Source organism: Chanodichthys erythropterus, chromosome 13 (assembly GCF_024489055.1).
Source record: "Chanodichthys erythropterus isolate Z2021 chromosome 13, ASM2448905v1, whole genome shotgun sequence".
Classification (NCBI taxonomy): Eukaryota; Metazoa; Chordata; class Actinopteri; order Cypriniformes; family Xenocyprididae; genus Chanodichthys; species Chanodichthys erythropterus.
This window is the reverse complement of record NC_090233.1, coordinates 49,775,848-49,790,009: the sequence shown is the minus strand read 5'-3', so window position 1 is coordinate 49,790,009 and position 14,162 is coordinate 49,775,848. Positions and strand designations below refer to the sequence as shown.

Below are 14,162 nucleotides of genomic sequence, written 5' to 3'. Positions count from 1 at the left end.
CTAAAAATGTAACTTTTATACCTTTTTGTCATCCTAACAACATATAGAGGGCTGCGTAATGAAGTGCAGCAGAGCAGTGCAAGAATTTCAAATATTTGGGGGGACGATTTGCTCATTTCTAATTATTGGGAGAGACTTGTCCCCCTCAATGTTTTAAAGTTAAAAATGAATTAAAAATTAGAATTAATTACATAAACTGATCCCACAATGGGAACCCCTAAAAGGTTCTATTTATGAAGAGCCTGGCAGAATAAAAAATTCAAGACACTTCATTATTCCTGGGGGAATCAGAGAACTGGACGGCGTGATTTCTGGAAACACACTCACCTGAGCTTCACAGACTTCATGCTTCACTTTCAGGTTGACTCGTTCGCTTCTTGGATTTGAGCTCAAGCAGCCATGAGGGTGAAGAGCCGGACCTGGATTTACACAAATCACAGTTATTACATACATCTTTATTGTTACAACAGAATGCACTTTTTTCAATGTATATTGAAATGTGTCTGCTGTTCAATGCATGTGTCCCTCACATCTGCACTGCGTTCTATTGAAAATAATTATGATTTATGTAAAGTCACCATGAAATCAAAATGGTCAAATCTTATATTTTAATGAATACGGCAGTGTTTATTATAAATGCAAACCAGAACCATCCAATCAGTTCCCCATGGACAAAATCAAGCCCCGTCCTACATTTGTTCTTGTTCGAGGAGCCGTTTCACTCAAATATACGTCACAATAGAGCAGAAAAGACTCACCCATTGTCCTTGGCGCCAACAGGGGGCAGCACTCTGGGGCCGAGGGCCATGGTAGGAGTGCGGGGAGAGCGTGTGGGAACAGATGGAGGCGTCTGTGCTTCTGGTGGACTGTCTGCTTCCACGACTCCACTTCTCCGCTTGAGCTGTGCCTGAAGAGAAAGAATACGTTAAGAAATGCATGACTCACAAAATTTGGACTCATTTTGGAGAGAAAACCTTGTTGAAACGACTGAGACGGAAATTCATGTTTTATGCAAGTTTAGGCTGGTTCATGCTGGTTAGTGCTGGTCTTGCTGGTTTACTACCAAAGCCACAAACCAATATTAAAAATATTGGTAACAATTTACAATAAGGTCTCATTTGTTAACATTAGTTAATGAATTAGCTAACATGTATTAACAATAAGTAATATGTTTAGCAATGTGTTAATACTATTGTTCAATGTTTGTTCATGCTGGTTCACAGTGCATTAAGTAATGTATTTATTTTATTTTAAACAGACATTAACTAAGATTATTAAATGCTTTAGTATTTCATAACCGTATTATAAAGTGTTACTAAAATATTATATTCCAGCAACATTAAAAAGAAAGTAATAATAAAAAAATCTGTCATTTTATTTTCAAATAATAGCATTTTTCAACTAAAAGACTTTACATAGGTTGCTTTAGTATAGCGATATCATTTCAAACAGTTGGTGCTGCTGAAATTGCACTAAAATGGGTGTAAACAAAACGATCATGGTTTCACAAAAATATGAAGCAGCACAACTGTTTTTCAACATTGATAATATGAAGAATTGTTTCTTGAGCAGCAAATCATTATATTAGAATGATTTCTGAAGGATCATGTGACACTGAAGACTGGAGTAATGATGCAGAAAATTCAGCTTTGAATCATGGGAATTAATTACATTTTAAAATATATTACAATAGAAAACATTTATTTTAAGTTGTAATAATATTTCACAATATTACTGTTTTTACTGTATTTTTGATCAAATAAATGCAGCCTTGGTGAGCAGAAGAGAGTAAATTTGTAAATGTGTCCTTTGCCATTGTACATGTAGAATGTACATGCTGGATTTAGTAGAAGCTTGTTGAAGAGTAAGGTTTTTCCAGTGAACCAAGCTTAAACCTAAACCTAATGCTTGCTGGTTAAGACAAGCATCCTAATGGAGACCCCAGCATCTAAAACCTGACATGTACAATACCAGCAATTCTGGTCTCATCAGCAGGCACATAAAGTGTTAAAGATCCATGTGATGCTCTACCATGAGGGCTGAAGGGTTCATCCCGGGAAACATAGGGACTCTCTTCGGCTGGCTGGGGGCTGGAGGGGACGTGACGTCCCGGGACGGCTCCTCGTCTGATTCTGAGTCCCCTCCATTGGAACACTGATCTTTTGCATCTATAATAGATTGACAAGTTTGGGGTCGGTAAGATTTTTTTAAATAAATTGATACTGTTATTTAGCAAGGACACAACAAAAGTGACAGTAAAGACATTTATAATGTAACAAAAGATTTTTATTTCAAATAAATGCTGCTTTTTTGAACTTTTTATTCAAAGATTAAAAAAAAAAAAATCACAATTTCCACAAAAATATGAAGCTGCACTATTGTTTTCAACTTTGATAATAATAAGAAATATTGCTTGAGCAGCAAATCAGAATATTAGAATGATTTCTGAAGGATCATGTGACTCTGAAGACTGGAATAATGATGAAAACGTGAAAAAATATTTCACAATATTACTGTAATCTTGATCAAATAAATGCAGCATTGGTGAGCAGAAGAGACTTCTTTAAAAACATGTGAATGGTATAATGAGCCCACCTGTGGAGTCGCAGAACCTCCAGTCAGGGTTCGTTCCCTCGGTCAGCGCGGGCAGGGCGTCTTTCTGTCGGACGGCACGTGTCGGCCTGGAACGCTTTATGCTTCGCTTCTTTGCCAGATCAACCTTCGAACGGAAAACACTGGAATCCAGCAGAGGAGCTGCAGACTGATCCAGCATTTAACATGCAGACATATACACAAATACACAATGAGACAGGTGCACAAGGAACACTTTTATATCATATATCATATAATATAATACTATACAATACAGTGCAATACATACGAAAGCCATCACACCCTGTGAAAATCTTTACCTTTTGTCACATTATACCCTGGAAAATAAAATAAATGAAGTCTAAGTTTATTTTAAGCTGTATGTACACATTCTGACCCTCATCATCAAAGTGAAAATAACATTTTAAAACATTCTGGAGGATTAAATAAAAATTAATTAGTGAAATACCTGGTTTTGTAAAGTGACCAGCCCCTTAGAGTACCATTATAAACTTCCAGATCAAACACCTGACATTGATTACTTCAGAATAAAACCAGCTGTTTTTTTTGAAGATTTCACTGTTAGTAGCGCACAATACTGCAAAGCATACACCATGGTTGAGAAAGTGCTTTCAAAAGGCCTCCGGGATGAAGTTGTAGAAAGGCACAAGTTAGGAGAAGGGCACAAAAACATTTCGAAGGCTTTAGCTATCCCTCTGAGTACCATTCAGAGCATCATTAAGACGTGGAAAACGTATCACACTACAAACACATCAACTAGATCGTCCATCCATGGATGACCGAGTCAGGAGGACATTGATCAGAGAAGCTACCAAGAGGCCAAAGGCAACTTTGAAGGACTTACAAGGCTTTATGGCTGTGACAACTATCTCACAAGCTTCACAGGAAGCTGGCCTGTATGGCAGAGAGGCAAGAAAGAAGCCTTTCCTGAAAAAGTGTCACACTCAGTCTTGTTTGCGCTATGCAAAAACACACCATCTGGCAAAAGGTGCTATGGTCTGATAAGACCAACATTGACCTTTTCGGACTGAACTCCAAGCGCTATGTCTGATGAAAAGCAAACACGGCACACCACCCAAAACACACCATACCTACTGTGAAGCTTGGTGGTGGCAGCATTATGATGTGGTGGTGATTCTCTTCAATGGGGACTGGGCGATTGGTCAGGATTAAAAGGAAAATGGACGCTCAAGTACATACATATTCTTGAGGAAAACCTGCGTCTCTCTGCTAGACAGCTGAAGATGGGCAGGTCATTCACCTTCCAAAACAACAATGATACTAAACATACCGCCAGAAGAACAACGCAATGGTTTAAGGATAGGAAGGTGAATGTCCTTGAGTGGCCAAGTCAGAGCCCCGACTTAAAGGGATAGTTCACCCAAAAATGATCCCATGATCTACTCACCCTCAAGCCATCCTAGGTGTATATGAATATCATATTTCAGATTAACACAATCGGAGATGTATTGAAAAATATCATGTCTCTTTAAAAAAATCTTCTAATTTGGGACCGGTGTTTTGTTTTGCTCTATCCTATGTGTTTCTACATTCGTCGTTACATCATACGTCGGGTCAGGGGTTACTCTTCCACCGTTACTCGGCCGTCTGCCAGAAGCTAGTAATTTGCTTTGCTTCAGAAGGCCTTTATCAACCCCTGTAGCTGTATGGATTACTTTTATGATGGATGAATGCATTTGTTTGGGCCTCAAAATCCTCCAATCTAGGTGTGCAAAGCAGACATATTAAATCAGGGAACTGATGACTTTTTCAACCCTGTTATTCTAGTTTTTCAGTTTTTAAAAAAAAATACATTTTCAGAACTGTTTTTCTTTTCTTTTTTGTTGTTGTAAGGCACAATGTGTAAATATTTTTTTTTAAAATTTGATTTCAAGCTGTACGACAAATAAAGTAACTATTTCAAAGGGGTATGATGATTTTCTATGTAGGCACTGTATTAAAGGGTTCGTTCACCCAAAAATGAAGATTCTGTCATTTATAACTCACCCTCATGTCGTTCCACACCTGTAAGACCTTCGTTAATCTTCGGAACACAAATTAAGATATTTTAGTTGATATCCGATGGCTCAGTAGGTCTCCATAGGGAGCAATGACATTTCCTCTCTCAAGATCCATTAATGTACTAAAAACATATTTAAATTAGTTCATGTAAGTACAGTGGTTCAATATTAATATTATAAAGCGACGAGAATATTTTTGGTGCGTCAAAGAAAACAAAATAACGACTTATTTAGTGATGGCCGATTTCAAAACACTGCTTCAGAAAGCATCGGAGTACAAATGAATCAGTGTGTCGAATCTTGATTCAAATCGCGTGTCAAACTGCCAACGGCTGAAATCACGTGACTTTGGCGCTCCGAACAGAAGATTCGATACACTGATTCATTTGTGCTCCGAATCTTCCTGAAGCAGTGTTTTGAAATCGGCCATCACTAAATAAGTCGTTATTTTGTTTTTTTGGCGCACCAAAAATATTCTCATCGCTTTATAATATTAATATTAAACCACTGTACTCACATGAACTGATTTAAATATGTTTTTAGTACCTTTATGGATCTTGAGAGAGGAAATGTCATTACTCCCTATAAAGGCCTCACGGAGCCATCGGATTTCAAATAAAATATCTTCATTTGTGTTCCGAAGATTAATGAAGGTGTTACTGGTGTGGAACGGCATGAGGGTAAGTAATTGAGATTATTTTAATTTTTGGGTGAACTAACCCTTTTAACTGTTAGGTAATGTAAAATTCAAATGCACCTCAAGAACAGGCAGGGGTTCGGGCTCCTCCTCAGCCGGGACGTCTGGCCTTTCTGAATCAGTAGATGTGTTTTGCTGTCTAACCCGAGTCAGCCTCTGAAGGGCTTGACTGATTCTGCTCTCTGTGCCAGCACTGAACAGATAAAAACATATGAAAACAATCCACACAGAACTCTACAGTGAGAGAACTAAACTTTGATGCACTTCATGACCACTAGGGGACAGTCTGAGCAAAACTTACATCCATTAAATGAGCAACCAGTTACATGAATGTTGAGTAAATATACACTACCATTCAAAAGTTACTGTGTTAAATGTTATTGTAATAGTCTCTTTTGCTCACAATGCTGCATTTTATTTGATTACAACTGCGATAAAACTAATACAATAATATTGTGAAATATTATTGCAATTTAAAAGAACTGTTTTCTATGTGAATATATTGTAAAATGTCATTAATTCCTATGATCAAAGCTGAATTTTCAGCATCATTCCTCCAGTCTTCAGTGTCACATGATCCTTCAGAAATCATTCTAATATGATTATTTGATGCTCAAGATTATTATCAATGTTGAAAACAGTTTTTCCTCATCTTTCTGAGGAAACCGTTTTCAGGATTATTTGATGACTAGTAAAAAGTTAAAAAGAACAGCATTTATTTGAAATAGAAATCTTGTAACATTTTAAATGTCTTTACTGTAACTTTTGATCAATTTAATGCTTCCTTGCTAAATAAAAGTATTACTTTCTTTTTTTTAATTTCTTAATTTCTAATTTAAAACACCCAAACTTTTGAACAGTAGTGAAATGGTTAGTCTGAAGGTAACTTTAATGCAGTGTTGGTGACTAAACTCAGTCAAGCTACATTACAAGCTCCTAAAAACCCTAACAACTAACTATATTATAACTTTAAAGTTATGTAATTACTTTGTGGACCCCCATTAAGGTGACCACGTCAAACTTGAACATTGTACATTGTACATTTACGCTATAACTATAAAAGGCTAATTTATGTCATTTTAATGTAAGCATGTAGATAAACAGCAGCATTTAACAAAATATGATGAATTACTATTAAATGATTACTCAGTGAATCCATTTTTGAACTATATTGAAATGAATCAATCATCTAAACTAAACTATTTGCAGAAATGTTAGTTGAGGGCATTTCAGGAGACTTTGATTATTTTTACCTTAATAACTTGTTCGACCGTAAGACTTTGTACACCTTATGTAAAAAACACAGAAATTTTGTCACCCGACACCAGTGGAAATGAAAATAGCTTGTTACCGGAAAAGCAACATTGTTTTGAAAACAGCCGAGACTCTGAAAATGTAAGTAGCATTGCTACTTTTAGTTTGGTACGTGGTGATGGTGAAGGTGATGAGATGAGTCATGTTATGGAAATGTCTTACTCATCAACTGCGTCGTTGTTTTCAGTTTGTTCGTCGGTTTCATCGATCAGATTCTCTGGGTCCAGTTCTGAAACTACATCTTCCTCGGGTTCGCAGTCCTTCAACTGACCCTGAGAGAAAACAAAGACAGAAGTACTTCAATACTCAGATTACAGTAAAGTTCTGCAAAAGACCAGCTTGTTGTCACATCACATGTTTAGTTGTGGATGCCGGTGTACCCACCAGGCTTTCTTAACTAGCTTAACCAGATCAACCAACTGATGAACAGCATGCCGAAACCGGAGCTGGCCTTCTCAAACCAGACTTAGTTTTATTTATATACTATTATAGTTTTCAATAATATTCTGAATTAGCTTTTATTTTTATATTTTCAGTTTTCATTTGAACTTTATTTTATTTTTTTATTAATGTAATGTTATGTATCTTTTTTAGTTTTGGTTTAAAAAAATATTCTTTAGGTTTAATCTATTTTTATTTCAGTTTTAGTTTTTATTGATTCCCAATTAATAATTTTAGTGCTTAAACTTGCAAATTTTAGTTTAAGCTTTCAACTAATATTTTTATTTTGCTTTATTTAAGCTGTATTTCTATTAACCAACTTTAAAAAAAAAAAAAAAGTTTTAGTTAACGATAATAATCCTATCTCAAACGAGAGTTCATTTATATGAAGGACTTGTAAAGATACGGTACTTTGAGGACATGTGTATTATCTTTAGCTGGCTGATAAGACAAAATGAACAAACGAAGCACCAAATGAGTAAAGATTCCATTTGGCAAGTAAAATGGTCAGCTGACTGGTGCAGTATTTTTAAATTGCAACACAACACATAGTTAAATCACATTTTAGGAATGATCAACCAAAGCTACCTGAGCAATTCCAGGTCAATCAAACATCCTATAAAAGAAGAATATCAGTGACCAAAATAAAAGTTTAAACAAAACACACACTAAAATTACTTACTAAAATAAAATGTGCATGTTATGTGATCATTAGAAGACATCAGAGAACCACAAACCTTTGATTGTGTTGTTAAATTATTGAAATATTATCTTAAAATCTCTAGATCAAAGCAGTTCAGCTGACAAAGAACTCTGAATTCCTGCATTAGAGGTACAGATAAGAAGCCAAAAATGTAATTTGCTGTCATTTCATAATTCCTGAACATTTATGGCATGACACATTCCTGGAAACAAGCCACTGAAATGAAACTCTGTACAACAAAACAATTGTAGCTCTCAATGTTATGATAGATGTCATTTTAGCAACTGGCTAGAATTTACATATATTGAAAACATATTGCGGGAAGTAAAAGAACAGAAAATGTCATTTTAATTACATAATGGTAATTTGTAAATAAAATAAAAATAAAAATATATATAATGAAGGGGTGGCCCAACAATAATTTTTCAATTCACAATCTATTGGCAGGAATGACAAATAGTTAACCTATCATTGTGCATCATGCAAAAGTGATTATTACAATGCAAAACTCACAGTCAGCTAACACACACACACACACACACACACACACACAAACAGTTGTAAACATAAAAGTACCAACGACAATTCAAACATGTTTTAATGAGCTGACATGGTCACAGGGACGAAACTGTCCTTTACGAACACAACAAACACTGAACAGATACTTTGAATTTCATGTCACTGCAACTCAAAACATGTCAGCGTAAAACAATCGTTACTAGGAAACAAAACATTTCCTTGTAAACAGATTCTGTGTGACATTGAGCAAATGTCCATCACGAGACAATCCAGTACATATACGGTATAAATGACTTCTGGACTATATCTCTGATCAGAATATAGAGATCTGATTCAGTTCTCTTCTATACTGACCAGAGATGGATGCTCTTAAAGATGATACTCTTTGTAATGATTTTAAAGGGATAGTTCACCCAAAAATTAAAATTATCCCATGGTTTACTCGCCCTCAAGCCATCTTAGGTGTATGTCTTCTTTCAGTCAAACCCAATCGGAGTTATATTAAAAAATATTCTGGCTTTTCCAAGCTTTATAATGGGAGTGAATTAGGTGTTGTATTTTGAAGTAAAAAAAGTGCATCCATCCATCATAAAAGTAATCCATATGGCTCCAGGGGGTTCTGAAGTGAAGTGATGCGTTATAAATATCCATATTTATTACGTCATAAACTAGAATCACTGGCTTGCGTATGTGAGTTCCAGTGGAAGAAGCATAGAGGATAGAGCAACACAAAACACCGGTCACAAATTAGAAGTCTAAAATGAGTTACAGAGACAACATAAGTTAAAACCGTAATTAAACTAAACTATTCCTGTTCTATTGGAGCTTCTAACATGAGCTCTTGAAACTCCGCCCTCTTCTAAGAGCAGCTCATTTGCATTTGAATTGACACACAAAAACTGAGCATTTTTGCTCACCCTCAAAAAGTGACAAATTTAACATGCTATAAAAATGATCTGTGCTGTATTTTGAGCTAAAACTTCACATGCACACTTTGGGGACATCATAGACTTATTTTACGTCTTGCAAAAGAGACATTATATGACCCCTTTAAGCAATGAGATATTCATTTATATAAACTCATGTCCAAACATGAATGAACAGGAAAAAAAGTTCAAGAAATAGATTAATTTAGTTGACTACAATACTGTGCAGAATAAATGCTGCATACTGTATATGGCTTTGAATTTGCAAGTGCATCAGAAAAAGATGTGCATGTAAACAAGGTCAATGTGCAGCTTTAATTTGTGTATTTACTCACTAGGGAGAGGACTACATTTCTGGTCTACAGTTCTAGGAGCATAATTGTAGTTATCCAGTGATATTTTAGTAACAATCCATGAGTCATGCAGCAACTAGTGACCTAAAACACACCGTCAAAACCTCTTTCCTGAAATAACACAAACATTAAAAGATATAAAGCTATCCGCCAACATATAGAGACCTTACAACACCGTTCAAAAGTTTGGGGTCAGTTTGATTTTTTTTTTTTTTAAATAAATGAATACTTTTATTTAGCAAAGAAGCATTACATTGATCAAAAAGACATTTATAATGTGACAAAAGATTTCTATTTCAAATAAATGCTGGTCTTCTTTTGTACTTTATATTCAGTTTCCACACAAATTTGAAGCAGCACAACTGTTTTCAATGTTGATAATAGTAAGAAATGTTTCCTGAACAGCAAATCAGCATATTAGAATGATTTCGTAAGGATCATGTGACACTGAAGACTGGAGTAATGATCACAGGAATACATTACATTTTAAAATATAATCAAACAGAAAACATGTACTTTACAAATTTTGCAAATATTTCACAAAAATGACTGTATTTATGATCAAATAAACACAGTCTTGGTGAGCAAAAGAGTCTTCTTTCAAAAGCATTTAAAATCTTATCAACCCCAAACTTCTGAATGGTAGTGTATGTCATCTAAAACCTCTATATATACACATGAGCACGTTTGTGGGATGGGTGCCAAATTAAGGTGCATGTAGAAGAACAGAAGATTCAGCATGAAAGGATGAGCAAATTAACAAGTGAATAAAAACAAGCCTAGACAGCTCGAGATTCCGAGCAAAAATATTTCAAAACGCCTCACATCCTGTTTAAGAGTATTTGATGTGAACACACTGACTCATGCTTGTGCACTGACAGGAATCGTAATCAGATTGTAATAATTTAAGGGGACCTATTATGCCGTTTTTCAGATGTAATATAAGTCTCTGGTGTCTCCAGAATGTGTCTGTGAAGTTTCAGCTCAAAATCCCCCACAGATCATTTATTATAGCTTGTCAAATTTGCTCCTATTTTGGTGTGAGAAAAAACACGCCGTTTTTGTGTGTGTCCCTTTAAATGCAAATGAGCTGCTGCTCCTGCCCCCCTTTCCAGAAGAGGGCGGAGCTTCAACAGCTCAACAACAACAAAGCTGGAGAATCTCACGCAGCCAAAATGAGGATTGTCAGTAACGGTGTTCAACCTTACATTGTTCAAACCGGAGTCGACACTGATGGAGAGACTCAGGAAGAAGTTACAACTTTTAGAATGAAACTGGATGTTTCTGAATGATTACTGGATAAATTTATGTAGTTAGCATGTGCCCTCATGTTAATATTTTGCACAAAATCCATATGGAGCCCACTATACATAGCGTACCTGTTTGCCAATCAGTGCCATACACACCAGGCTAAAGTTTATGATTGCTATCAAATGCTGTGAATGGTCTAATATTTTTTCCAAAATATCGTTGGGACAGAAATGCTCCTTTTTTAGCATTGAGCTCGCCAGGGTCAACTTGCAGGCTATCCAAGCTAACGAGACTCTAAATAGTGTTCTGTGCTCATCTATGCAGTCAAGACAGAACAGTTAGCATGCTTTACTTCAACTTTTGCCATGGCGTTAGAATTGGCACACCGTTTTTGCTTGTGAAAACAAAGTGGCAGTGCCGTGGGTGGAAATGATTAAGGGGCGGTAATATTATAATAAAATCCCCTTTATAATGACAGACAGTCCCGGCTAAGAGTGAAATGAAACATGTCATGCATGTATTCCCACTACTTATTCTCTTAGCGGATACTGGCTGCCGCTATAATTAGATCAACAGAAAGTGAGCGTCCCAGCTACTCACCCCCTTCCTCTATGCTATCCACATGCAAACTAACAGGTAATATGCACCTATACAAAGTGATGTAACAAACTGGAAGTGACAATTTCAAAATAAAAGACATCAAACCATATCTGGCACCTACACCTTCCTACTTCACAAGGGGAGCGAAATCTAAACGACTCATTTTTTCACGTGCTTGCAAAGAAAGGCTTACCAAAACAAAGTTACTGGGTTGTCCTTTTTCACATTTTCTGGGTTGGTAGATGCACCAGGAACCTACGGAAGAGGATTAGGGCCAAGCAATAATAAAAAAAAAATAAAACCATTTCAAGATTAAGTTGTTAAATTTTGAGAAAAAAAACGTTAAATTTCGAGAAAAAAGTCAAGATAAAATGTTGAGAATAAACTCGTTAAATTACGAGAAAAAAGTCGTTAAATTACGAGAACAAATTCAAGATAAAATGTTGAGAATAAAGTCATTAAATTATGAGAAAAAAATTCATTAAATTACGAGAACAAATTTGTTAAATTACAAATTTGTTCTCATAATTTAACAACTTTTTTCTGGTAATTTAATGAGTTTATTCTCAAAATTTTATCTTGACTTTTTTCTTGAAATTTAACAACATTTTTCTCATAATCAATGAATTTGTTCTCGTAATTTAACAACTTTTTTCTCGTAATTTAATGACTCTATTCTCAACATTTTATCTCAACTTTTTTCTCGAAATTTAACACGTTTTTTCTCGTAATTTAATGAGTTTATTCTCAACATTTTATTTCGACTTTTTTCTCGAAATTTAACGACATTTTTCTCATAATTTAACAAATTTGTTCTCAACATTTTATCTCGACTTTTTTCTCTAAATTTAACGACATTTTTTCTCATAATTTAACGGATTTGTTCTCGTAATTTAACAACTTTTTCTCGTAATTTATTGACTCTATTCCTAACATTTTATCTTGACTTTTTTCTCGAAATGTAACAATTTTTTTCTCGTAATTTAATGAGTTAATTCTTAACATTTTATCTCGACTTTTTTCTTGAAATTTAACAAGTTTTTTCTCTTAATTTAATGAGTTTATTCTCAACATTTTATTTCGACTTTTTTCTCGAAATTTAACAACTTTAATCTCGAGATGGTTTTATTTTTTTATTATTGCTTGGCCCTAATCCTCTTCCGTAGGAACCCGATTGTAGCATTTAAACACGGAAAAAGTTAGATTTTCATGATAATAATAATTTAATTTAATAACAATAATTAAATTCATTTAAATTGCAACAATAATTAATATTAATAATTATAATAATAAAAAAATAATAATTTTGGCCTCAAGATCAAAACTTTCACAAAGAAAATTGCAACAGTGACTTTGCAAATAACCTTGAGCATGCAGTAAAAAAAAAAAAAATCATGAATGTGTTGGACTGTCACAATACCTTAAAAATACATTGGCTCATAAAGCAAGAAGGAGAAAGAGCAAGAGCAGAGTACACACACTCTTACATTATTCGAGTTTGAAGTCGTAGTGCGTTTGCGCAGGGAAAAACGCTGCCGGCTTTGCTGAGACAGATTCCGAAGGGACTGTCGACCACGAGAAGCAAAACTTCTCAGCGGTGAGATGGCCCTCTCAAACCTTCCCACTTGTTCTTCATCCTCCTCTACTTCTATTACTCCCTCATGCTCCAGAGTGCCTGACATCAACTCCACCGCCTCTTGCAACGAGCGACGCATGTTGCCCATCCAACCCGACACTTGTGTCTGCACCTCGGAGAGTTTATTACCCAGGAACTGCATCTTGTTTTACCCCAAATGACAAAGTATGTTAGGAAAGTCTGTGGTATCTGGTGGAACGCGACTCTATCAGTGGGAATAAATCCCAGATATGAGGTCTAGGGGGCGTTATAGCCAAAACACACTGGCATCTCTTTAGGCATCTTGACCTGTAAACCAAACTGAGTTTATGCCGATCACAGAAAGCGCTTCGGGTTGTCTATCAATCCTTAACGCCCTTCCAGAACGTTCCTCCACAAAGCACACGTATTAGTCCATTCTGCGGTTGATCTCCTGTGAAATCTTCCTGTTTGGATGCAGTAGAAACACAAATGAGGGGAAAAAGTCTTCAGACATCCAATATTGAACTCCAGTGAGCACTTGTTCTTGTGCACTTCTCCCAGATCCCAATGGAAAAACATAGCAGTACTCCGGCAAGTCCACCTCTTATGCTTGTTCCGCTGCAGGTATGAACAGGTACCGGAAACAGGCACAGCCCTCAAATGAATGACAACATCCCAGCTCTGAGAAACAGAGAGAAAGGGGGAAGGGAAAGGGGGAAAGCTGATCGAGGAAAATCACGTGTTACTGTATTTATAAATAATAAAATATAGAAGGACAGAAAGAGAATACAGGAAAGAGTTTTATGGGAACCTTTCTGTATCTGTGAACTTTGGAAGAGAAATACTAAACCACAGAATCCTTATGCAAACTACGGCTGAATCAGGTGCTTTGTACTTCACTCGTTTGACTATTTGTCATGACTAACAGGCTGTGTTTGTCTAATATAACCCATTGCTTGTGTGTGCTGTACACACTAAAAATGCTGGGTTAAAAACAACCTAAGTTGGGTTTAAAATTAACAAACCCAGCGGTTGAGTTAAATGTTTGCCCAATGTGCTGGGCAGTTTTATTTAACTCAACTATTGTTTAAAAATGACTATATGGCTGGCTTAAAATAAACCCAAAA

At 35.7% G+C, this 14,162-nt stretch overlaps 1 protein-coding gene across 1 annotated transcript in view; it reads right to left on the bottom strand.

Annotated features, from left to right (window-relative positions):
* tnks1bp1 (tankyrase 1 binding protein 1) overlaps window positions 1–14,162 on the bottom strand; it is a 33,517-nt gene that overhangs the window by 1,739 nt on the left and 17,616 nt on the right. The window contains exons 4-9 of the mRNA XM_067407738.1: window positions 6,808–6,917; window positions 5,392–5,524; window positions 2,596–2,761; window positions 2,032–2,168; window positions 759–907; window positions 328–419 (exon numbers count right to left, since the gene is read on the bottom strand). Of these exons, the coding sequence (XP_067263839.1) occupies window positions 344–419; window positions 759–907; window positions 2,032–2,168; window positions 2,596–2,761; window positions 5,392–5,524; window positions 6,808–6,917 (771 nt within the window). The 3' untranslated portion in view covers window positions 328–343. The remainder of the gene's footprint in view (window positions 1–327; window positions 420–758; window positions 908–2,031; window positions 2,169–2,595; window positions 2,762–5,391; window positions 5,525–6,807; window positions 6,918–14,162) is intronic.